Genomic DNA, 24,560 nt, shown 5'->3' on the forward strand with positions numbered 1-24,560 from the left:
ATTAAACTGCCTTTGGAACTACAGTTAACAAAGTTTGACCAACATCCATGTGCTAAACCTAAACAAAGTGCCTCCCTACTAAAATAAAAGATGTAAATAGGAAGCAAAGTCTCCTAACATCATAGGTAAAAGATCTAGGGTACAATAAAATATCACCCATCCTACTAGGAACCAAGAATTTGAATGAGAGAAGACAACCACTGTTTCCAACACCAAGATGAATCTGATGTTGGAATTATCTGGAAAGGATTTAAAGTTGCCATCACAAAAATGCTTCAACATCAATTGCTAATTCTCTTGAAATAAATGAAAGAATAGAAAATCTTTCTATTTTAAAATAAAACAGAAATAGAAGTTATAAAAGAGAACAAATGGAAATGATAGAGCTAAAAATAAAGTAACAATTTTTTTTTTTAATTGCTGGAAAGCTCGATACTAGAGTGGAGATGACAGAGGATAGAATCAGTGAACTCCAGGACAGAACAATAGACTTCACCTGGTCTGAACTACAGAAAGAAAATATACTAAAGAAGAAGAAAAAAATGAACAGCGCCTCAGGGATCTGTTGAGAAATAGCAAAAGAGCCATGATTTGTATCACCAGAGTCCCAGAAAGAATGAGGCTGAAAGAATATTTGAAGAAATAATGGCTGAAAACTAACCATACTTGATAAAAGACAAGGCTAAAGATTCAAGAAGTTGAGCAAACCCTAAACGGGACAAATACAAAATAAAAATCTATTCCAAGACACACCATAATTAAACTTTTGTAAACTAAAGACCAAGTCTTGAAAGCAGCCAGAGAGAAATGACATATTGTCTATACAAGAACAGCAGTTCAAATGACTGCAGGTTTCTCATCTAAAACCCTGGAGGCCATAAGGAAGTGGCGTGATGTTGTAAAGTGCTAAAAGGAAAGAGCCGCCAGTGAAAAGATCCTTCAGGAATAAAGGAGAAATAAAGACATTCTCAAATGAAGGAAAACTAAAAGAATTTGTCACTCACTAGCAGACCACCCCTTAAAGACTGGCTGGAGGAAGTTCTTCAAAGGAAAAGGAATTGATAAAAGAAATCTGGAGAGTTAGAAAGGAAGAAAGAAGTAGAAAGAGCAAAAATATGACTATTCGTGACTTTTATAAATCATAGTTGATGACTGGAACAAAAACTTAAAACAAATGCTAATGACAATATTTAAAAGCGAAGAGCATAAATGGAAGTGAGGTTTCCACACTTCATTTAAAAGTGGTAAAATGTTGGCACCGGTAGACTGTTATAAATCACATATGTATATTGTAATACCGAAAGCAACCATTAAGAAAATTATATAAAAAGATATACTCAAACAATGCTATAAGTTAAGCAATATGGAAGCCTAAATAATCCTCAAGTGTGTAGCCCAGAGGAAGCAAGAAGAGAGAAACAAAGAGTAAAGAGAACCAGAGGAAACAAATGGGAGACAAATAATAATATGAAGACTTAAGTGCTAACATATCAATAACTACCGTAAATATTAATGGTCCAAGTACACCAATCAAAAGGCAAAGACTGGCAGAGTGCATAAAAACGACGACTCAACTACACACTGCTTACAAGGAACTCACTTCAAATTCAGTAGCATACGGAAGTTTAAAGTAAAAGGAGGGAAAAGAGGTATATAAGCATTAGTGAAAAAATAGGAGTGGCTATATTAATTTCTGATAAACACAGACTTCCCTCTTTCCAACTCCATGCTTTTTTGCTATAAGCATGACATGTTTTATGTATGCTTGAGAAAAATATAAGTGGGGAGCATGCTAATTCTGGTGAGTCAGCCACTGACTTACAGATAGCAAGGAGGAAACCGAAAATTAGAGCCACCCATGGTCAGGTGGCAGGGATGTGGGAAAAACAAGGCTGAAGAACCAAATCCCTAGAAGGAAAAAACAAATACAATCACGCCTGGGTTTGGTGGAAGTGTGCAGGCTGCAGAAACCAATCCCAGTTATGTGCTTGGGAGGTCCAGCAGGGGAAATTCTGAGATGTGATGGTAAGGAAAGACCAGAAAGAGACAGCAGTAAACTCAGGTTGCCAAGGCGCTCCAGAATGCAGTTTTGGCCTGAGCCAAGACGTTGTGCTGTCAGAGGAGGCTGAGACAGAGCACGGCTGTCCTGGAGAATGGCTAAGAAGCAATACAGGCTGCCATGTAAAGTTGCCAGGGTGTGCCCTTTGTAAGGGTGCCTGGCCAAGATGGCAAGTGAGGCTTGATTCCAGCTCGCACTCTGTTCACCAGGCCTCACGCCGAGATGCAGCACTGCAGCCATCTGGAGGAGGAATCTCACTACGAGTGTTTGTCCCATAGTTCTTTTTTGTAATCAACATACAATTCACATACTATGAATGCCCTTTTAAAGTGTGCAGTTCGGTAGTTATTAGTATTTGCACAAAGCTGTGCAACCATCACCATTATCTATCAAATCTCAAAACATTTTCATCTCCCCAAAAGAAACCCTTTACTTCCTTTTTCTCTCCCTTTTCTTTCCTTCCTTCCTTCCTTTCTTCCTTCCTTTCTTCCTTCCTTCCTTCCTTCCTTCCTTCCTTCCTTCCTTCCTTCCTTTCTTCTTTCCTTCCTTCTTTCCTTCCTTCCTTCTTTTCTTCTTTCCTTCCTTCCTTCCTTCCTTCTTTTCCTTCCTTCTCTCCCTGTTTCTCTGTCTCCTCCCTCCCTTCCTTCTTTCCTCTTTCTTTTTAAATGCTCTTGGGTATATTCGTAGGAGTAGAATTGCTGGGTCATATTGTAGCTGTACATTTAACTTTTTGAGGAACTGCCAAAATGTTTTTCAAAGTGGATGAACGACTTTACATTCCAACCAGCAATATAGATGATTCCAATTTCTCCACATCCTCACCAAGACTTGTTATTTTCCATATTTTTAATTATGTACATTGTAGTGGGTTTGAAGTAGCATCTCATTATAGTGTGATTTGCATTTATTTAATGCTGCTTAGCATCTTTTCATGTGATTGGTCATTTGTATGTCTTCTTTAGGAAATGTCTATTTAAATCTATTGCCCACTTTTAAATTCAGTTGTCTTTTAATTGTTTATTTTAAAGAGTCCTTTATGTACTCGGTACACATCCCTTGTCAGATATATGACTTATAAATATTCTCTCCCATTCTATGGGTTGTTCTTTAACTTTCTTGATAGTTTCTTTGATGCACAAAAGTTATATTTGAAGTAGAAAAATCTTCATCAAAATTGATGAGGTACAATTGATCTATTCTTTTGTTCCTCATGCTTTGGTGTCTAATACAAGGTCATGAAAATTTATGCCTATGTTTTCTTCTAAGAGATTTCTAGTTTTGTCTCTTACATTTAGTCTTTGATCTATTTTGAGTTAATTTTTGTATATGGTGTAAGTAGGGATCCTACTTAGTGATTTTGCGTATTGTTCCTGCACCATTGTTGAAAACACTAATTTTTTTCCCCATCGAATGATATTGGCACTCTTGTCGATAATTGATTGACTATATTCTTAGGGTTTATTTCTAGACTTTAAATTCAATTCCATTGATCTGTATCGCTAGCCTTATGCCAGCACCACGTCTTATACTGTAGCTTTGTAGTAAGTTTTGAAATCAGAAAGTGACAGGCCTACAACTTAGTTCGTTTTTTCAAGATTGTCTTATCTATTATGGGTCCCTTGCATTCCTATATGAATTTTAGGAGCAAGCTATCAATGTCTGCACACACTCACACACACAAAATACCTAGCTAGGACTAAAATTAGTAAGGAGACAAATTATTTGAATAATATTATTAACTAATATGACCTAATTGACATTTATGAAACCCTTCCCCTTAAAACTTCAGAATATACATTCAAGTCCATTTGACTTATATGTTAATAAATCATCTTCCTAGCTCTAAGGCAAGTCTCAACAAATTTCAGTGGATTAAAATTGTAGAGTTTGCTTTCAGATCACAGAAGAATTAAACTGAAAAGAAACAACAAGGATAGTTAGAACAATCCTCAAAAATCTGCAGTTCTATATAATCAAAGCAAAAAAAAAATCACAACAACTGGAAAACATTTTGAACTGAACAATAACATGAAACATAATGTATCAAAACTTGTCAGATATAGCTAAAACAGTGCTTAGAGAGAATTTTATCCTTTTAAATGAAAAGAAGAAAGGCTGATTATAATCTAAGCTTCCATTTTAAGGAGCTAATAAAAGAATAACAAAAGAAAGTAAAAGAAGGGTCTACAAATAGTGAATTCTCATTTTTTTACATATTTGAAAATGCCTATATTAGTCTTGCTGGGTATAGAATTCTAGGTGATGGTTATTTTCCCTCACTGCTTTGAGGACATTATTCTATTGTCTTCTGGCTTCTGTTAATAAAAGGACTGCTGTTGGTCTAACAGTTTCTCTGAGGTAATCTTTTATTGATGCTTGCTTTTAAGATTTTCTCCTTGTTTTTGATACCTTCCAGTTTCACTATGATGGGGGTCAGGGTACTGATTTCTTCTTGTCTTTCTCAGGATTAGAATTTATGTCTTTTACCAATTCTGGAAAATTCTCAGCTAAATATGGATAAATTATTCAACTTCTCATGTTACTCCTCTCTTTGAAACCCTGCAGTGTCTCCCTCATTTGTTGACAGTGTTACTACTTGGGCCTGTCACAATCTGGTCCTTGCACGTGTCTGTAATTAAGTTTCATATCTTGTCTGCTTGGAAAGCCTCGTCAGTAAAACTGGTGATCCTATATCTTGTTCCTAACTCAGTTTAATAATCATCTACTCGGAAGCCGTTCCTGAACCTCCTCTTCCCCCTAACCACTCTCTGTTTTGTGTCCCCACTCTTTCCAGCTCATACATTTATCATTTGATTGCATTTATCTATTACGTGTAAATCTCCTTCCACTAGACTCAAGTCCCCAGTGGGCAGTTCCCATTGTGTTTACAGAGACAGGCATTTAGTATGAGTCTGTAAATGTTTATAGTTTGAATGAATTCATGAATGAGTGAATCAATCAAGAAAATGAAGGTAAACACTACCAAATTCATAGGGATTTTGTAACAATTAAATGTATACCATATGAGAAATCACCTGGCAGATAACAAGTACTAATTTGTTCTTTGAACTGAAGACAGTTTGGGTGTTATTTTGGTACAGTGGGTTATGTACCAAGTTGGTTGTTCCTTTAAATTTCCTTATTCCATATGGCATAAAGCATAAAGTTCTTTGTGTTCTTTGATTAAAATGAAGTTTTTTTTTTCCTTTGGGTTTTTTTTTTTTTTTTTTTTGGTTCTATGCCTTTTCTTCTAATTGCTATCATTCTCAGAGAGAGAAAAAATAGCAAGGCGTTCTATGAGAACGATTCATATAGATTACCAGCTATTACATTCCCTCCGTTCTCAGTGCATCTGTGTATGTTCTCCTCTCGTATACTATCGTAACAGCTTTCTCCTCTTCCATTAGGCGTCTGCTGTAATTTTACCTTATGAGTGAGGCCTTTGCTGACCCTCCTTATAAAATAGCAAATTCCTACCCCACCCCATTCTCTATTCCCTTTTACCTGCTTTATTTCCCCCAGTACAACTGTCCACAAGAGAAATATGTATTTACCTCTTTTATTATTATATGCCCCCTATATATACACTAGCCTATAAACTTCTTAAACATAGGAATTTCCACCTAGAACAATGCATATGCAAGGTACTCAGTAGATACTTACTGAATAAATGTATCAATGCAGGTGACACTAATTCTCATCAGTAACATACTGGTGCTACAGGAGAGAGGGCACCACGCAGCCGCTGTGGGCATGGAAGCCTTCAACATTCATCTCCACCTGGGACGAGATTGCAAAACTTGACTGTTTCGCTCTTCCTTAGAACAGACTGCCTAATGCATGATTTCATGTGAAAACTAAAGGAATCACTTCCTCTCCTGGCAGGCTCCTAAACCAAGTTCTAAACTGGCTGCATACAAAGCCCGTCTGTTCTTTCCTGGTTTAAAGACAGTGGCAGTTCCTGCCCACATTTAGCAAGCTTTATTTTGATTCCTGTTTTCTTTCACTGCTTAAGGACAATTTACATATCTTTTCTCCCCATTTTATCATTTTGATGCTGACAAGGGATTTCAATTAGCCCTGTGTGGGCACTTGTGCAAAGAAAGCACCCACTTACAATGTCTGTGGGAAATAAATTCTTATTGTTTCATAGAAACAAACATGTAAAGCTGTCACTCATTTGTATATTATAGGAGGAAGGTCCAGAGATGACAAATGACTTGCTGAAGGCCATATAACTAACTTTTGTAGCACAGGTTTTAGTATTGAAAACACCCCCCAATTCCCAATCAAGTTCTTCATATTCTTCTGTCTGATTTTCCGTTAATAAGTTCATTTATGTTTCTCTTACCATCTATGTATTAATCTAAATCCCCCTCCCCATTCTTACTTCACTAGTGTGTCTCCTGTCTGTGGCATCAGATATGTTTACCTCCTCAATCTTTGACTATCAAACTGCTGTATTGATTTTTGAGGTGCCGTCAGGCTTCTTTCTCTAGACTTAGCACGACTGAAAAGAATGGGGTCTTTCAGCTAAGCTGACATTCCAAGGTCACCTTTGTAGCCAGTGAAAACACATGGCTCCAGAAGTCTGACACAGCTACCCTGCTCTGGCGGTGCTTGCCTCTGCCTCCTCTTCCTCGTTAGGGACCGTGCTGCTCTCACTTGCTGCTAAGTACTCACCGTCAGTCACATGAGCCACACACACAGGCTGTGGTAACATGGTGGACCATGACTACTCACCACTAAAGACACCTGGGGGAACCCTCTGTCCTGCGGGCTGATAACTGGGGCTATCATTGAACTGCTACTGCCTCCTAGTGGCCCAGGCTCCAGTGGCTTCCACCTGAAAAGTGGCTGGGGCCGCAACAGCCCTCCTGGCAACCCCCTCCCTCTCTTTCTGAGTCTTGTCTTCACCTAGTCGCAGTTCGTCCAGCCCCACAGCATGCAGTGAGAATTCATCATCAGGTGCCAGTCTTTTCGGTATTGACTGACTGAATTCCCAAACATGATGAGGAAAAAAATTGGGAGGCAGGGGGGTAGAGAATATAAATATTAAAAAGGCATTAATGTCTCTAGAGCAGGTCACTTTGAAAAGTGCCGTGTAGTCTCTGTTTTCCCTTCCTATCAGCCTCTGGGGGAGCCCTGACACCTCCCCTTGTAGAAGACTTCAGCTGCCCAGAAAGATCAAATCATCTTCGTGAAGTCATTTATTAAGCTTCCTTAAGAATAATTTCTGATGTGTTAAAGACATTCAGGGAGGTTTAGCTGGTTTCTCTGGAAGCTTGTTTTCTAAAAGGAACATGCATGATCCCAAAGATGTATATGCTTAAAGTGTGTATGCTTCATAAAATGAAAGCTAAATCTGCTCTACAAGCATAACCTTGAGATTACTGTCCTTGAGCCCTTGCTGGCACAGGGCACCCAAATGCAGATTTGGGTCTGGGAAGTGTGAAGAACTTCACGCCTCTGGGAACTGTGAAGGAATCCTGATGGATCTCTTACACGACGGAGAGAAATCGTGTTTAACAGATAAGGTCATGCTACAACAAATGCAAGAGGAATTCTTCCTACTACATGTACCTGTGGACCCCAGGGCCTCCTCTGTCCTCATGCTATATCTTGTCTCCTCAAGGGTCCCCTCCACCAGGACTTTCTTTCCCAGACAATGCCCAAATTCCAGTCCTTTCCTTGTGCTATTTCTACCTTTTCCTCATCAGAAACATACCTATCCCCTGTCTGTCCTCTCCAGGCCTTGGTGTACAATCTGATAAAGCATTTCATGCTAAGATTTGAGTAGTAGGTCACCACCCGTTCGTTGTTCTGCTCCTCCCATTGGTATTTGCATTGTAACTGGGGACTTCTGAAGCCCCTGACCCACTGGGCTTGGAAAACCAATTTATCTCCATATACACACCGCCCACCTCCATCGCCCTCCAACACTAAGGGTGATGTGGTGCGGATGGACTGACCTTTGCTTTCCCGAGTTCTGTTTGGATGCCCCACAACTGGAGCGTCACTGCAGTGACCAGTAACTCCGTGCCCGAGTCCAAGGGCTCTGAGCTGGTGCCAACAGGCACTGCATTCTGACACGGATTTATTCATTCAACCCACACACAGCTGGAGAACAGGGGCAGCAGGAGAAACGCACAAGCCCTCAGGGAATGAGCAATAGGATGTCTTTACAGTGACTGTGGATTGACAACAAGCGTTCTGTAAAACGTGGAATATTCCAAAAGAGAGAGAGAAAGAGACTCTGGCAATTGTTTGAAGATGCCAGGCGATTAAAACAAAGCGCGGCTAGAATGTAGAGCGAGGCAAGTGAGCAATGGCAACAATCAGGGGCCATTATGCTGAAAGCCTCACAGTTGTATTGCCATCAACAAGGTCTTACCCAACAGGTTTGTTGGATTTCTAAGAAATTTCTAGAACGTGCAACCTGCCAGTCAGGAACTCCCAGGAATAGCCCGAGTCCTGTACTCTCGTCCCTACCCTGGGCCCTTTTCCCCCCTCCACTTCTCAAACTCTCAAACCCGGTCGGTGATCGCGCCCTCTTGGTCAGACGGTTTGACCGTCTGCAGGGCAGCACCCCCTGGGCGACAGAGCGTACGCTCTGGCGTCTAGCGGTTCCCGCATCCCCGCGCACGCAGGCAGCTCCGGGGCCGCGCCGCGCTGATTCGCTGCCGCGGAGACTGCGGCGCTCGCGACGCGCCCGCCCCTCGCCGCGCGCCGGCTGCTGCAGCCTCAGTCTGTCTGCAGCCGTGAGGCCACCGCGAGCCCAACCGCCGCAGCCGGGGCGCCGACGCCTGAGGACCGGCTCCGCGCCCCCGAGGACAGCGACGGCGAGCCTCCAGAGCCCGCACGATGCAGGCCACTGCCGATTCCACCAAGATGGACTGTGTGTGGAGCAACTGGAAAAGTCAGGGTATTCTCTTTATTTCAGTAATGCATGCCTGCGGCGCACGGGAACCCTGGGACCCGGACTCGGCCATTGTACATCATTTCACCTGTGGGACCTATGCATGCTTTATCTCCAAGAGCTTTCTCTTGGCGGGAGTAAACTTGTTATGTCAAAAATCAAAATGGACGGTGTTTGATGTTTTTTCTTTTTCCTATTATTATTTTTTTTGCCTCCCACCCCCATCCCTTTGTTTTCTTGTTGTAATGCTAGTGTTTTAAGTAATGCATCATTTGCCTCCTCCAGGAGCTCTTTTGGGATCCGTTGATCATAAAGTGCCTGTTTAATCCCTTCTCATCCCCAGAGTTAAAATGCTTTCTTATTGTTCCATGCATCCCATTGTATTTCATTTCTGCCCAAAGGTTGAAATCTCCTGGTAGAACCATTAACTGAGAAGGCTCTAGTGCATCCTTTTAAGAGGGACACACCCATTTCAAGGTTGTTATTTGTGGTCACACAAAGGAGACTGGAAATGTAGACTAGCTATCGGAATCGTGAAGATGTGATGGCGTAGCCACATATTAGAATGGTTCACTTGGAAATATTTCAGGTTTTTTTTTTTTGTTTTTTTGTGTTTTGTTTTTTTTTTGTCGTTCGGGTAACCTGTAACTTTTATTAATAATGGGTGTCTATGGAACAAACGGAGGGAAATAAAAAGCACTGCTGGTTGCCCTCTGGTATAACAGATTTATTTTGAAACAGTCCATATTAGCACTGGGTGTGGCCACCCTCCAGCCTCGCTTGGATTGCTTTTCAGCCATTTTTATTCAGCCTCATACTTCATACATCCATCTCTCCTTTGTTACATTAAGATTCTCTCCTTCACCTTGCTCATTTCGAGATTATGAGGAGAAAGAGATCATTTGCAAGAATGAATTATGTGTAGTAAACTTAAGTGTTTGTAAGATGAATTGTCTTAATATTTAACAAGTATGATTCTAAAGAAGGTGCATGCGACTTAACCTGCAGGGTTGCAGCATCACTCAGGGGACCAAGAATATTCTGGAGCAGTTTTATTTTTTTTGTTTATTTTTGTTTTCTTAACCTGGCATCTTCCCCTTGTGATTTTATATCACAGAAAGAATAGGATGCCTTTTCATCTTTAATGTCCCGTGGGATTTTTTCTTTGGTGAATTTTTTAAGCAAAGAAAAGGTAAACATGAACCTTAGAATTAAGAATACATTTGCCCTGCCTCTTATTTGTTGCTTGGGTGACAATGACATTACATACAATAGATCAAATTATGTGGGTCTATTGGAAATACAACTGTCCAAAGTTAAGTAAATGAATCTAGTAAATTTAAAAGCCAGGACACAAGATATGCATGGCAATTCAGAAGTATAATTTTCAAGAATGATAACAATGACATGGGATAGCATATGTTTTATACAGAAGGCAGTGTGAAAATTCTTGATAACATTTCATTCTTGTTATGTGTTTAGACTCATCCAGTTTGATATACACACTCAGCAACCAACTATGGCTGATATAATATCAAGTTTAGTTGGACATAAAGACATAACATAGTTTGGCTTCAGTCTATGATTGTGGGTTTCTTCTATTCTTAACCAAAACTAGATACCAAAAGATGGCAGATTTTCTGTTTTATTTGTATAAAACATAAGACATTATTTCATCACAATCCTATGTGTTTTGGCTCAGTTGACCTTCTCACTAGGGTGTTAAAAATGTGCGGACATTTATAATCACAAAATGACACAAAATGCCATAATTTGTCCATTGAAGACAATCATTTTTCATTTCCAATATACAGCTACTTGTGAAGATTAGTGCAGGATCATTGAGGGCCTTTTACATGCAGTGACCTTTGGTAGTCTTCAGCACCACTGATTTCCTTTTGTCAAATAGAACAAAGCCATTATCTTGAAAATTGACTAATAACTAGGTGGGTGGGTTTATAGGCATAAAAGAGAAATGGTAAGAAGTAAATTACTACTACTTTGTCTCCCCACTAGGAGAACTTTTTATCGAAATCAAACCTACAATAAGGTTTTTGTTTATCATTTTCAATGTATCTGTGTCATTTTTGTTCCCCTATTATCAAAAACAGTTTCCTTAACCATGGTTGCACATTAGTATCGCCTAGGGAGCTTTAAAAAAAAAAAAACCCAAAGGGTGTCTGGGCTCTACCCCTAGAAGTTCTGAATCAATTGGGCCAAGCATCAGTATTTTTAAAAAGCTCCTCAAAGTGAGTTTAATACATAATCAGGGTTGAAACCATTGGTGTGTAATAATTATTAGTGAGCCCATCCATAGACTAACAGAGGTCCAGTGTGCAAATGAAGTGAGTGTGATGTAGGAGCAGCTGCGAAGGCTAGTCATGGAAGTCCATGTAACATTGTTGATAATGTCCTCCAGAAGTATTACAAGGAGAAAGTTTTGCTTGGAAAAAAGGAATAAACAAAGTGAGCGTCAGGTTTCCTCCATATTATTAAACATTCTATGGAAAAATTGTAGCCTGTTGCATATTAAATGAAGACTCTACTGAAACCAATACATCATAAGAACTAGTACACATACAAAAGAACCCTATGTTTATTTGATTAGTATATATGATTTGAGCTATAAATAAGAATGTTTAAAGAGAGAGATTAAAATCCACATTATACTACATCACACAGAGTCTGCTTCCAATTTAAAAAAAAAAAATGATACTACTACCCAATATTGGTTAATAAACCAAAGCCCATTCTACTCAGAGAAAATGAAATGACAATAAAACAATAACCTAATAAAACACCTATATATACAGTAGTCTTACAGACCACAACAATACTAGTATTTATTGGCCAATTTACTTAGTATTTTACTTGCATCATTGTATATAATCCTCACAAATCGTATGATGTGTAAGTTTTATTATTACTCCATTTTACAGGTGATGAACTGAGGCTTCCACCAAGGCACACAGCTCGTAATGCCAGAGGCTTGATTCAAGCCTAGGCTGCCTGACCCCACGAGCTCAGTCACTTCTCACTGCTTTACCATTTGCCTCAGTGGTTAGATGACTCTTCCTTAATGGTTTTTCTAAAAATATGACTTATCTAGGCAATAGAGACTGTGTGGAATCAATAACCCCTCACATTTACATAGTTTTCATTTTCCAAACGTCTTCTCCTGTAAGCTTTTAATTTACATCACGAGGCTCAAAGAGGTTGGGTGACTTGCCCAGGGTTTTTAGATAAGTGGTAAATTGAAAAGTGGAAAGGTGACTCTTAGCTTCAAATTTAGAACTCTTCCCATCTCAACAGTCACTACCTCTTACTAATGCTGAGTTACAGAAAATGAACTCCGATTTACCACTTCCAAGATATTTTTCGTTTAGGTTGTCACTTTACAAACAGCAAAAATTATCAGCAAGGCAATGATCTTGACCAACTTATGCCACTGTTGTCATCATCACCACCATCATCGATTCATCCTAAATTCTCCATCAGTATTATCAATGTGCCAGTTACTAGCCTAAGCTTTTGTTACGTATCTTACTTTGGTAAAGTCAATTTTATAAACATAAAGGCAGAACAATATCACCTTCTATCAAAAATAGCATTTTATTTGGACTCAACATTGCTAGCATACTGTACAAATACTACAACACAAATAATTACAATTCCATATTCCCTCTCTGCAGACTTTAATGAGATCCAACGGGAAAACTGGCTTAGCAGGGGATTTTTTTTTCAAATGAAAGAAAACTCTCATTATACAGATAATATACCAAATGTAGGTAGTTATTACTCAATTGAAAAATAGAAGAATACTTTATCACACTGCATTACAATTTTCATGAGAATCTTTGTAAGGGAATATTTCAAAGGTTTGGGAGAAAATAATGGCTTTATTGTTCTTCTAAAAATGATACATGCACATTATGAAAATTTCCATTTGTACAAAGGTTCAAATGAAGGCCACATATCACCCCAAGTCCTCCCATCTACGGTTAATCAATGTTAATATTTACTGAATATTGTCCGGTATCTCTATACTATATAACATGAAGCTAGACAGTAAGATAGGCAATAAAATAGCCTTTATAAAACAAGATTGTACATATCTCAAAAAGTATTTGTAATAATTTACTGAAACTGACATGCCACTGAAAGAATTACTGAACGTCAAATGCATGTTTCTTTACTATATGAGCTAGTCCTAAAATTAAGGAAAATATTGTGATAAACATCAATAGGTTGGAATCATTTTTTAATTACATGTTTTGGCTTTAGACTGTACAGATGGGCTCTCTGCAGTGTCTTTTTTTTTTTTTCTTCCCAAAGGAAGATCCACTGTAGGTGAGACAGATTGACAAAAATTCTGATCTAAATCCACATCTTCTAATCTGTGATTTTTCTTATGAATATGTCTTTAGTTAAAAAATAATAACATTCCTGATACTCTATGACTAAAGCCTTATGATTACTATATATCAATAGGGATTGTAGATAACCTGTCATACTCAGCAGGCCCTTCCATCTGCATCACGTTTAAAATCCTCTCTCTGCCTACCTCACGCCCACTTTCTTCTTATGTTCAAAATGATATCCCTTACTCAATTCGTTTTGATCTTTAGACTAGTTGATACATTTGGGAACAGAATCTGTGAAGTAATTAGTATATTTTAAATTAGCTTATAGTATAATTAAATTCTAAAAGCCACTGAATCCAGCACACAAAAGCTAAGATGGGTGGACAGCTTTCAGAATATTACCTTTCTTTTTGAGAACCATTAAGTGTATGCCACCACCACATTTCCCATCCTTCTCAACCTGATGTCCTAAGTTGTGTGCATCTTTGATCAGGTATTAATAATTACGTATTGTTACCTTTCCAGTCCTTATGAAAGTACATACAACCATTCAAAGAAACATGATTGCCTTATAATTAAGCTCACAATTTGAAAGCTAAGAATTTAACATTAATAATTCTTTAAAACCATCTTCTGCCTAGGTGACAATTAACAACAATAACTACGTCAGTAATCATAATTGAATTCCAAATTTATAGCATGTATTTCAAATAAGATAATAAAATTGTTAGGGGTTTTAGAGCTTAGAAGTATAGAGTTCTATTTCCTCCAAATATGTTTGAACTATATTTTTAAGTTAAATTTGAGCAAAGTTGTCGGTTTACACAATCAAATCCTTAAAGTCTTGTTTATTTCCTTTATTTCCAAAGGGGAAAATGATTCAAGCATTACTTACAAGTTCTTTGCCCAAATTGGTGTTAATTTTGAACAAATGAAAAGTGCAGATGTCACAGGTTTTAATTTTTAGAATGTATTGCAGTCCCACCCATTTCACCATGGGCTTGCTTCAGATGTAGTCATATTGCATGTCTTGCCTTCAGAATCATTTCCCCAAACTGCAGATCAAATCTAGTGGTAATGATCATGAAGGACATAATGTGGAGTGGAACAGAGGCACAATGGCATATCATCCATTGACTCACATCTTTTTAGTTCAAGAAACTCTTTTGCCCATTATAGTCTTGGTCAATTTAAAATATGTTCATTTTTTATAAAGAACCAACAGCTATTCTACTTCCATGGTTCTTTTCTATTCCAAAACACGATGGATCTATAAAATGTGGCCCATACTTGAGATTTTGTGGCTAATTATGACTGACGACCACCGATGAAATGAACAGTTTTATATTTTGACCTGGCCAAAAAGCTTAAAGAAAGAGAAAGCATATGAGGGCATTCATTATTCAATACCTTGCAAATCTTTCTGGGTGCCTCCCTCAACTACCACATGTCCAAAGCCTGTCTTTCTCTCCATATGGCCATCTCTTCCTTTGATGCCAGTTGACCTGTGGAGTCCCCTCCAAATGATCCCGTTTGCTGGAGGTTTAGCAGGAGGAGCTGGCCATACTGTCTTAAATACTGGGCCCTGCTGTTTCATTTCCTAGCCAGGCCTACCCCATCGCGGTGACAATGGGCAAAGCATCACTGTGTTAACTTTGCAGCACGGAGAGAATATGGTCCCAGTGCTTAGAAAACTAGCAAACAGAAATCACATTCAGCTGTTTCACAAAATTCACAGAAACAGAAAAGCAGTTTTTGCCTTTAGTCCGATCTGAAGGGTAGTCACCAGAAGAATGTATTCGCTTTTGTCTCCCATGGAAGAAAAGTAGGAGAGATTGTTGCTGGCTGTGTCTTTGGCAATCAGATCCTTCATTTCCCGTTGTTCCACCAAAGCTCATACAGAGTAGAAGATCACCTATGTGGATTAAATGCTGTGCTCCTTTACTATCTACACAGAGCTCAGGCTTAATGCAGCTCCTCTTTCAAAACATCTACAGCATTATGTAAACGTCTAGAAATAGCGTTGGCATTTTTCTCTTGACAGTCGTATTGGCTGCATTTAGGAAATGTGAAGGAAGGAACTGGAAAATGAAATCACTGTCGGTGTCTTATCAGCAAAAGTCCTTTCCAACAGTTTCTCCCCAGGTTTCAGGGCTCCTGGATTACCATTTAAAGTTTTAATTTATGCAAGAGACTTTTAAAGGCAAAGGAAATTTATGGATTAGTTGACCAGAAGATGTCATCTTTGAAGGTGACTTTAAACATACAGAGGTATGTTTAAAGTATTTGTGTACATCTAGTACCATTATGTTTCTCCAGTTTGATGGCAAAATGCAGGAAAGTTAGAGAAAGTTACTACTGTTTCTTCTTGTTAACTTTTTGTGATGGTATTTTGTTTCCTCATGAAAATCAGAGAAACTGGCATGTCTGTTACTGCTTTGGAGACCGGGTTGTGAAAAACAGGTTTTCCTAGCCTTTTAATTCACTTTAGAAGGTAGTCAATTATTATAGTCAACTATTGGAAGCTTGCTAAAAAATAAAAGTCATGTCATTTTTCAACAATTCTTTTGTTGAAATGCTGATATGTATGAATAGGTTTTTCTCACTTGGCCTTTTAAAAAGTAGCATTAACTTCTCACATAGCAAGTGATGCAATGCTACCTGAGATCTTTTCTGAGCCAAGATGGAATATAAATAAATACATTTAAAAATATGGTGCAATAATGCAGACATTTGTGCACAATTTATTTCTATTTTATATTATCCACTTATAGCACATTTTACCTTATAAATAAAATATGAATAGCTACACCACTCTTTTCAATTCTTGTATTTTTAATAAACTTTCTGAATACTGCAGCCACTAATTGTTCATACAATTGAATACATTTAAAATAGTTATCCAAACCAAAAAATTTTGGACTGCAGCAAAGGGCTTTCTAGAAATTTGACATAGCATTTTATTTCCCTTTAGCTATTAATTGAAACCTTGGGTCAGTTCTATTTTTCTTTTCTGTTCTTGCTTGGATTTTGGAAATGAGGGTAGCACTGATTTCAGCATTTCAAATCTGCTAAATCTACCAGTTCAGCCTTGACTGAATCAGTACTGAGTCAGCCCCAGGCAGTCTATAGTGTGTGCCCCCACCTATGGTTTGGGGACTAAGATGAGATCCCCAAGCCCAGTCCTTAAATTGATAGAGGACACGCTGATCTATCATTTCAAAGCCAATGCATTGCTCCTTGGTTTTTAGCAAAGTAACTTACAGTTTTTACAATTGATAAGACAATACAGTAATTTACCTGCCCTAGTGAGCATGCTTAGTGAATATGTACTCAGGTGTGTAAGGTCTCTTCTGACCTTTCCACGTTAGGAGGATATTGAAAGAAGAGACAAGCTATCTATACGTTGTTGTATCCAAAGACTGCTTGGGGTAATTGTTCAGTTACAGAGTTACATATATATATTTTTTTACTTGGGTTCTAAGGAAACTATTCAAATATCCATTTTTCTGGATCAGGACCATAAAGCTTCCTACACAAGCTTACATCACTCTAAGCAAAATGAAAATGTGAAAAATTGGCATTTACACAGCAGTTTGGGAGCACAAACATTCTCTTCTGTGATCACACTTCAGCACTTCCTACCTTTCTCACCGAATAATCAGCACGTCGGTCCTTTTGCCGGCACTCTGACCACACACAGCCATTGCCATTTTCCCAGTCCATCAGTTCCCAATGGTCTTGATTGCCTGTCATTGCCAGCCCGAGCCCAGAGTGTTCATTTCAGTTCTGTCCCCTTGGATCTTCAACCCCTTGAACCATGCCCCTTGCACCAGTTCACAGCCCTGGGTCAGCCCCACTGTATATTGCTCATAATACTCAGCCACAAACCCCGTTGATTGGATCCCCTAGAGAGCCTGTATTTTAACCAAGTCCTCTTTACTTTTGGGCAGTCCTTTTATCCAATCCTTTTCAAATTGTTCCTGTGTTTTTCTAGATCAGTGCTGTCCAATAGAAATATAATGAGACACATAAGTAATTTAAAATTTTCTAGTAGCCACATTAAAAATAAAGACACAAGTAAAATTAATTTTGATAAGTTATTTAATCCCTAGCATGATTTTTCAGGATGCTCTTAATATAAAATAAGCCCTACCGTATTTCCCCAAAAATAAGATTGGGTCTTATATTAATTTTTTGCACCAAAAGACGCATTAGGGCTTATTTTATATTACAAGCATCCTGAAAAATCATGCTAGGGCTTCTTTTCCAGTGAGGTCTTATTTTGGGGGAAACATGGTAAGTCTGAAACCCCATACGTAGTCTACACTTATAGCACATCTCAAGTGGAACTAGCCACATTTCAGGTGCTCAGGTGCCACCTGTGACTTGTCAGGACTGTGTTGAACAATGCAGGTCTCGACTTTTCCTAATCTCTTCAAGCCCCACCCCATCCTCCTCAGTCAGGAAGACCTCAGGACTCATTTTCCAGGGAAGAGTTGAGTAAATCTATCTCCAGCCACTTTATGTGATTCCCTTTCCACCTCAACACATATGTGTAGCCACTGCCGTACTTTCTCAGAATGTCTCTCCCTCGTTAGCCATTCTTTCCTTCTTCTCCTTTCTTTGACAAGAAAGAGCTATGATGACTCCCATCCTTTCCCCACTGTTGAGCTTTTGCTCAATCATACATGTCCTCGTTCCAGAATCCTCACCCCTCTCCTTCCACTAACATTCCCAGGTTTTGCGCAACTTAAAGGTTAACTTCTTGCTACTCCTCAAACTACCATTCTAATTACCATCTCCCTTATTACTTTGAATGTCCCCCCCACCTACTCAACCCTTTACAATATGGTTTCTATCCTCACTCCCCCAAATAGTCTCTGCCAAGTTATGAGTGACATTGCCCTCCAAATCCCGTGGTCCTTTCTCCATCACTATTTCCCATTATGTCGACAGCATTCTGCACTGTAGCCTACCTTTTTCTCCTGGAAGTTTCCTTCTTGACTCCCATAACTTACACTATGTGGTACCATTCTAACCTCAGACAGGACTCTTTTTGTAGCTCCACTTATTCCTTTGAATCTTAACCTCTGGTTTCATCCACAGTTGTATCCTTTAGTCTCTCCTCTCTTGGAAGTTTTTTCCACTCTCATAACTTCACCATCATTTCCACTCAGAATACAAATGTCAACATTCAGCCCTCTTTACTAAATTTCAGTCCTGCATTTCCAGTTGCCTATACCGTACATATCCATTTGAACATCATTGGAATATGATATTACTCGCCATTGAACTCAGGACTATGGTAACAACCTCTAGGGGAAAAACATTTAATCTCCAAGCTTAAAAAAAACCACAACAGTACGTATTATGTGTAATCGTTAGTCTCATCTGATCACATCAGAACCTGGAGGTTTAAAGTAAGTGTCAGCTTTTTCTCAAACCAGTTCTTCCTCGGTTTTCCTATTTTTGTGATACTAATCACTCAGTCACCCAGCTTTGAAATGTTGCTTTCACCCTTAATTAGCTCTTCTTCCTTTCCCCCACAGCTAATTAGTCACCACTTGTCAACTAATCCTTCATAATATTTCCCTTTATCCATTCCATCTCCTTAATAAATTGTTTGCCACATTCACAAATCGTCCCACGTCCTCTCTCGTCAATCCAAGTACTATGCCTTCCTTGAACTCAACTTTTGCCATCACCAACAACACAAGATACCCTGGCATTAATGCAGAATTGTTAAAATAAATTCCAGCCTTCCCAGCTAGATTCTTAAAAGGAGGAACAAAGTTTTATGATCTACTCATTCCTGCCCTTACTAGATAAATAGTTGACCAATAACTATTTACGGTTGATAATGACCATTTTCTTTTAAAGAAAAAAGTTCGCTTTTAATATCTAGCTTTGGAGGCAGATTTAAATATAATCAGGTGGTCCAAATTAATTTTGCATACTTTTAGGGACATTCAACATATAACCATATAATGTGAGAGAGGCAACTGTTTTGTTTTGGGAAAAGCATCAGAGTTAGCGTTTGATCGTCCTTCTCCTATTAAACAGTAAGTGGACAAGTTTCTCCATTTTTAACTTCCTTGTCTGTTATAAAGCAGCCCCCCTTATCGGTGGGGGATGTGTCCCAAGGATGCCTGAAACCTCAGGTAATACTGAACCCTATATATATATATATATATATATACTATGTTATTTTTTCCTATACATGTATACCTACGATAAAATTTAATTTACAAATTCGGCACAGTAAGAAATTAACAACAATAACATAATAAAATAGAACAGTTATCACAATATAGAGGGTGCCAAAAAATGTATACACCTTTTAAGACAGGAAAAAAAGTATTAAATTTACGTTGATGATAACCACTTTGAGCACGTCTTGTCATTGCAGAAGTCAAACGTGACTTCTATTCATCTTTTGTTATCGGTATATATTGAGTATTACAATTACAATTTTAATACAGTTTTTTCCTTTCTGAAAATGTGTATACATTTTTTGGCACCCTCTGTATACCATGATAAAAGTTATGTGAATAGCTGTGGGGCCATTATTAAGTGAAATAAGGGTCACTTGTACACAAGCACTGTGAAACTGCAACAGTCGGTCTGATAACCTAGAGGCTGCTTGGTGACTAATGGCAGGGAGAGTGTGCGGAGTGGGTAAGCTGGACAAAGGGGTGATTCACATCCCATGTGGACGGAGCAGGAGGGTGCAAGATGTCACCATGATACTCAGAACAGCATGGGTTTTACATTTTATGAATTGTCTATTGCTAGAATTTTTCATTTAATATTTTTGGACCACAGTAGACCATGGGAAGTAAAAGCATGGATAAGGAGGGACTGCTGTATACCTCACAGAGTTTATTGTGAAGTTTAAACGAAGTAATATCTGAAAGTGTTTTGAACGTTTCAGAATCTATGTCAATCGACAGTCATGTCCCAACGTTGGGTACCCAGACTCCACATCTCATTGGTGTGTGCTATGATAAATCTTTTCTTAACCTCCTGATTAGTAACCTCCAGCCATGTTAGCACGTTGACTGAAAACTAATGCTACTTAGTTAATAGTTAACGCTCTCTGCCCAGTTGTAAAGCCTGGACCTAGTGCCTGCCATTCTAGAGCTGTTTAAACAGGTGTCCAGAGATTCGGGAGGCTATTCTGGAGGCCATTTTTAATGGGTATTAAGCAATGTGATAAGTGGCGATTCACTTGAAAATAGCAAATTCTATCTCCTCTTTGCCTGAAAACAGCTTGCAGGGTCTCTCATGCCCCTTCACATTTCAGAGGGAGGTCAGCCTACTTTCCCTAGCAGTACCCCCTTTTGCGCAAACCATGCTGTCCTGGCATGTACAGTGGACCCTTGAACAACACAGGTTTGAACTGCTTGGGTCCACTTCTACTCAGATAGGATGGGGATGAAGAGAGGCTTTGGAGCAGCAGTGTTTTTTCTTGGCCCCTGGAAACCTACTTGTAGAACTGACCCCACTCCAAAGAGAAAAAATCTTTGTTTCACCCCAAAACATGCTTGTGATCCTCTCCTCTACTTACATTGCAGAAGTGTTGTAGGAAAAAAAGGGAACAAATTTTTGCCCAAGGAAATGGCTGACTATAGTAACCTTGCTGAGTTCATGTCATTGGTAGACCAGGTAGTGGTGGTGGGTGGGATGGATGACAGGTGAGCTCAGATGTAAATTTTCTCCAGCTTCAGATTGCTGGGGTGTCTTCAGCCTCTTACAAAACAGCCTCCCTGCCTTAAAACCCCCGATTTACTCTCTAGCCAGCCTGACGTAAGTCTGCTGTCGAGGGTTAATACTTTGCTCTGCAACATTCCTTATGTCCCCTCTACAGCATCAGGGCTGTCACGAGGCTACGATACCTTTCCATACTGTTCTTTCTGCTAGTAACACACCTGAATATGATGGAAGCAGCCCTCTGCTCTCTTCAACTGGTCACCTTCATTTTCCTTTGAGCCAATGAATGGTATCTAATCTGTAAACCCGCTGCCTCCAGGTACCCGGCAGATGAAGCTGGTAGTGTAAGCAGCTGCCACTGTCATTTGATTGTGACATGGAAATTTTGTGTCTTATTTTCTCCTCTTGTAAATTGATTGATGTAACATTCTATAATAACCATTTGTTGCAACAACATGGATGGACCTGTAAGGCGTCATGCTGAGTAAGATAAATCAGACAGAGAAAGACAAATACTGTGTGATCTCACTTATCTGTGGAATCTAAAAAATCCAAACTCTTAGAAACAGAGTAGAATGGTGATTACCAAGGTTAGGGGATGAGGGAAATGGGGAGGTCGGTCAAAGAGCATAGATTTGCAGTTAGAAGATAAATAAATTCTGGAGAGCTAACACATAGCATCACAATTACGGTTGACAATACTGTATTACATACTTCAAAGTTGCTAAGAGACCAGATCTGAAGTGTTCTCACCACAAAAAAGAAACCATAATTATGTGACGTGATAGAGGTGTTAGCTAACACCGTGGTAGTCATCACATTACAATATACAAATATATTAAATCAACACATACACCTGAAACTTACACAATGTGTCCATTTTATCTCAATTTTAAAACATTTGTTACTTGCCTAATTGGAGAATACATTTATGCACATTCTTAAGCAAGGCTTCTATGCTTTTTTTTCATAATCTGGTAAGTGGACTATTCAGAATATTTCCATTTTGTATCATATTTGGAGCACTATGGCTTTATTCTTTGGAATTTAATTTTTTCTAAGCTGAAAGAGGGAAATAACAATGATAGGTGCAATGTAGATTTTAAAGCTTGTATTCCAGATTTTAAGTCACAAGATTTAAGTGAACAAATCATGTACAAAATGGTTTAATCCAAATGCCTGCTCTAGGGTTTCTTGAGACAGCCACTAACCCTTCAGTTTGGGAGGCAGACCGTCTCTTTATTCAGATGCCTTCGGTGTTGGCTGGGGTCTCCTGGGCCTGCTGCCATGCTTCAGAAGGCCCCGCTTCTCCACGACCTCTCTTGTCACTGCTGCTGCTCCTTCTCAGCAGCAGGGACGTTTGTATGACTGATGTCACATCTGCCGGCCACCATGGAGACATAAAATTATCAGCAGGGCGTCAAGATGCACACAATCAGTGCCATCCAAAAGGAGACGACAGGTTCTTCACAGAATCCTCTGTATTTGCAGTTTTGTTTCAAAGTCATGTAATTCGGGCCACTGTGCAGATGGCGAAGCCCAGGGAGATATGCTCCCAGGGAGATGGTCGCTGGAGATTTAACGGCCCTTTCTTATCTGTGAATTTACGAACTATCGTCAGTGAAGGAAAAGATTCTCCCAAAGCCAAATGGAATGACAGTAAGTGCCCTGGACATAATCCTGTGTTCACTCACTTGTGTTTAGGAATCCGAAGGCCCCGCGGGAGCCTGCAGCAGCCTCGGTTTTGTGACCGGGCCAGCTGCCCCCCAGCGGCCCTGCCATTCTTAAGTGGTGTGTGCTTTGTGTCTCCTCCCCACAGCGATTGACCTGCTGTACTGGCGGGACATCAAGCAGACGGGCATAGTGTTTGGGAGCTTCCTGCTGCTGCTCTTCTCGCTGACCCAGTTCAGCGTCGTGAGCGTCGTGGCCTACCTGGCCCTTGCCGCACTCTCGGCCACCATCAGTTTCCGCATCTACAAGTCTGTCTTACAAGCTGTGCAGAAAACCGACGAGGGCCACCCTTTCAAGTGAGTGCCCCAGCCAGACCAGCCCTTGCCCAGCCTCTCACAGGGCCTTTTCCCTCTGCCTCTGTTTCACTCCTGTGCACTTTGGGTCATGTTGCTTGAAGACCTAACAGGCTTCTTCTAGTCTCCTTTAACACCTGCCTTTCAATAGCTAATGTTTCTGGTGAATTTCTAGAACAAGCTCTCTTATCTCTATTCTAACACATATTGCTTTGCGTTTTTATATTTTAATTACCACTAATTAAACACTTAATATTCATATAAATTTGAATAATTTATATAATATAAATTTAATATATTTAATATTAATATTTTATGTTTATTACTAATAGTAATCCTAGTCCATGATATAGAAATAATGTTTTGTAATTCAAGAGTGTTTCAATACTTAATCCTCCCAACTTTGTGAAGAAGGCATAGCATTATAATCCCTATTTACAGGTGGAAAAACTGAGGTCCTAAGAAGTGACTCACCCAAGGTCACATGACCAGTAAATAGCCCAGAGCCAGGACAAGAGTGTTTGGATATTTATTTCTGTGCTCTCTTTGGAAGTTAATACCAAAGGGCCAAACTTCTGACGGACGCAAGGTTCATGAACTGTCTTATAATGTTCCCTCTGCATTTTTATACTGGGGAAATCTGACCGGACTGACCATTGAAGAGGAGGACTTTTTTTTTTTAAAGGCATTGTGCTTAAAGGATAGCTGAGATGTGGCAGAGGGGGGTATCAGCACTGCCAGCTGCATGGCACCCTCTACCACCCCAGTTTATATCCTGATTCTAGATTGTGAGCCCAGGTATTTTTAGCCCTGTCAGAGTCACCCCTCCCCTGGTGCTGGCCCCAGAGTGCAGGTGTCGCACCTGCTGTAACCGAGGAACAGTTCTGCTTCCTGCATGAGACACATAGATGCTGCTGCAGAATGGTTTCTCAGCCAGCCCCACTAATTCACTGGGGAAGCCTCAGTGCTCCCTGGCTCACCCTCACCAATCAGCTGAATCGAGACTTCAGGATACCAGGCTCCAACAAGGGCAAAGACACCTGTGTATGGGGGCCTGTCCACAAAAGCGAAAAGGCTGTGGATCAGACATCCCTTCCCAGCCTCTGGTGTTTGGCTTCAGTGTCAAACCCAGTTACAACCTGAGCACTGTTGCCCTTTGGAGGTATTTGGCCTTCTTTTAATGCAGCATTAAGGGGTCTTTGGGGCTATAGCTTGGCTACACAAGTTCCCATCCCAAAAGTGGGAAGATGGGACACGTGGAGCGGCATCTTACCAGGGCGAATACCATGCCTACTTCAGTGACCCTAGCCTGTGAGCACAGACCACACATTTGGAATCCCACCCTGCCCCAGCCTCTCCCTCAGCCATCCGGGCAAATTAGCTCAACGATGTTGTGTTCCTTTAAGAGACCATTTGAAAATGTAGAACTTTCCTCCTGAGTTGTTTTTATCAGTAAAAGAATAACTGACTCAGGGCAC

At 39.7% G+C, this 24,560-nt stretch overlaps 1 protein-coding gene across 2 annotated transcripts in view; it reads left to right on the forward strand.

Annotated features, from left to right (window-relative positions):
• The window catches only part of RTN1 (reticulon 1), a 172,240-nt gene that overhangs the window by 140,185 nt on the left and 7,495 nt on the right, over positions 1 to 24,560 (forward strand). Inside the window, exons 1-2 of one of the 2 annotated variants that reach the window (XM_033108155.1) lie at positions 8,628 to 8,984; positions 22,878 to 23,085. In XM_033108155.1, coding sequence (XP_032964046.1) covers positions 8,924 to 8,984; positions 22,878 to 23,085 — 269 coding nt within the window. In that variant the 5' untranslated portion in view covers positions 8,628 to 8,923. Of the gene's footprint in view, positions 1 to 8,627; positions 8,985 to 22,877; positions 23,086 to 24,560 lie in introns of those variants that run through there. The other variant, XM_033108154.1, reaches the window with a different exon arrangement.

Source organism: Rhinolophus ferrumequinum, chromosome 6 (assembly GCF_004115265.2).
Source record: "Rhinolophus ferrumequinum isolate MPI-CBG mRhiFer1 chromosome 6, mRhiFer1_v1.p, whole genome shotgun sequence".
Classification (NCBI taxonomy): domain Eukaryota; kingdom Metazoa; phylum Chordata; class Mammalia; order Chiroptera; family Rhinolophidae; genus Rhinolophus; species Rhinolophus ferrumequinum.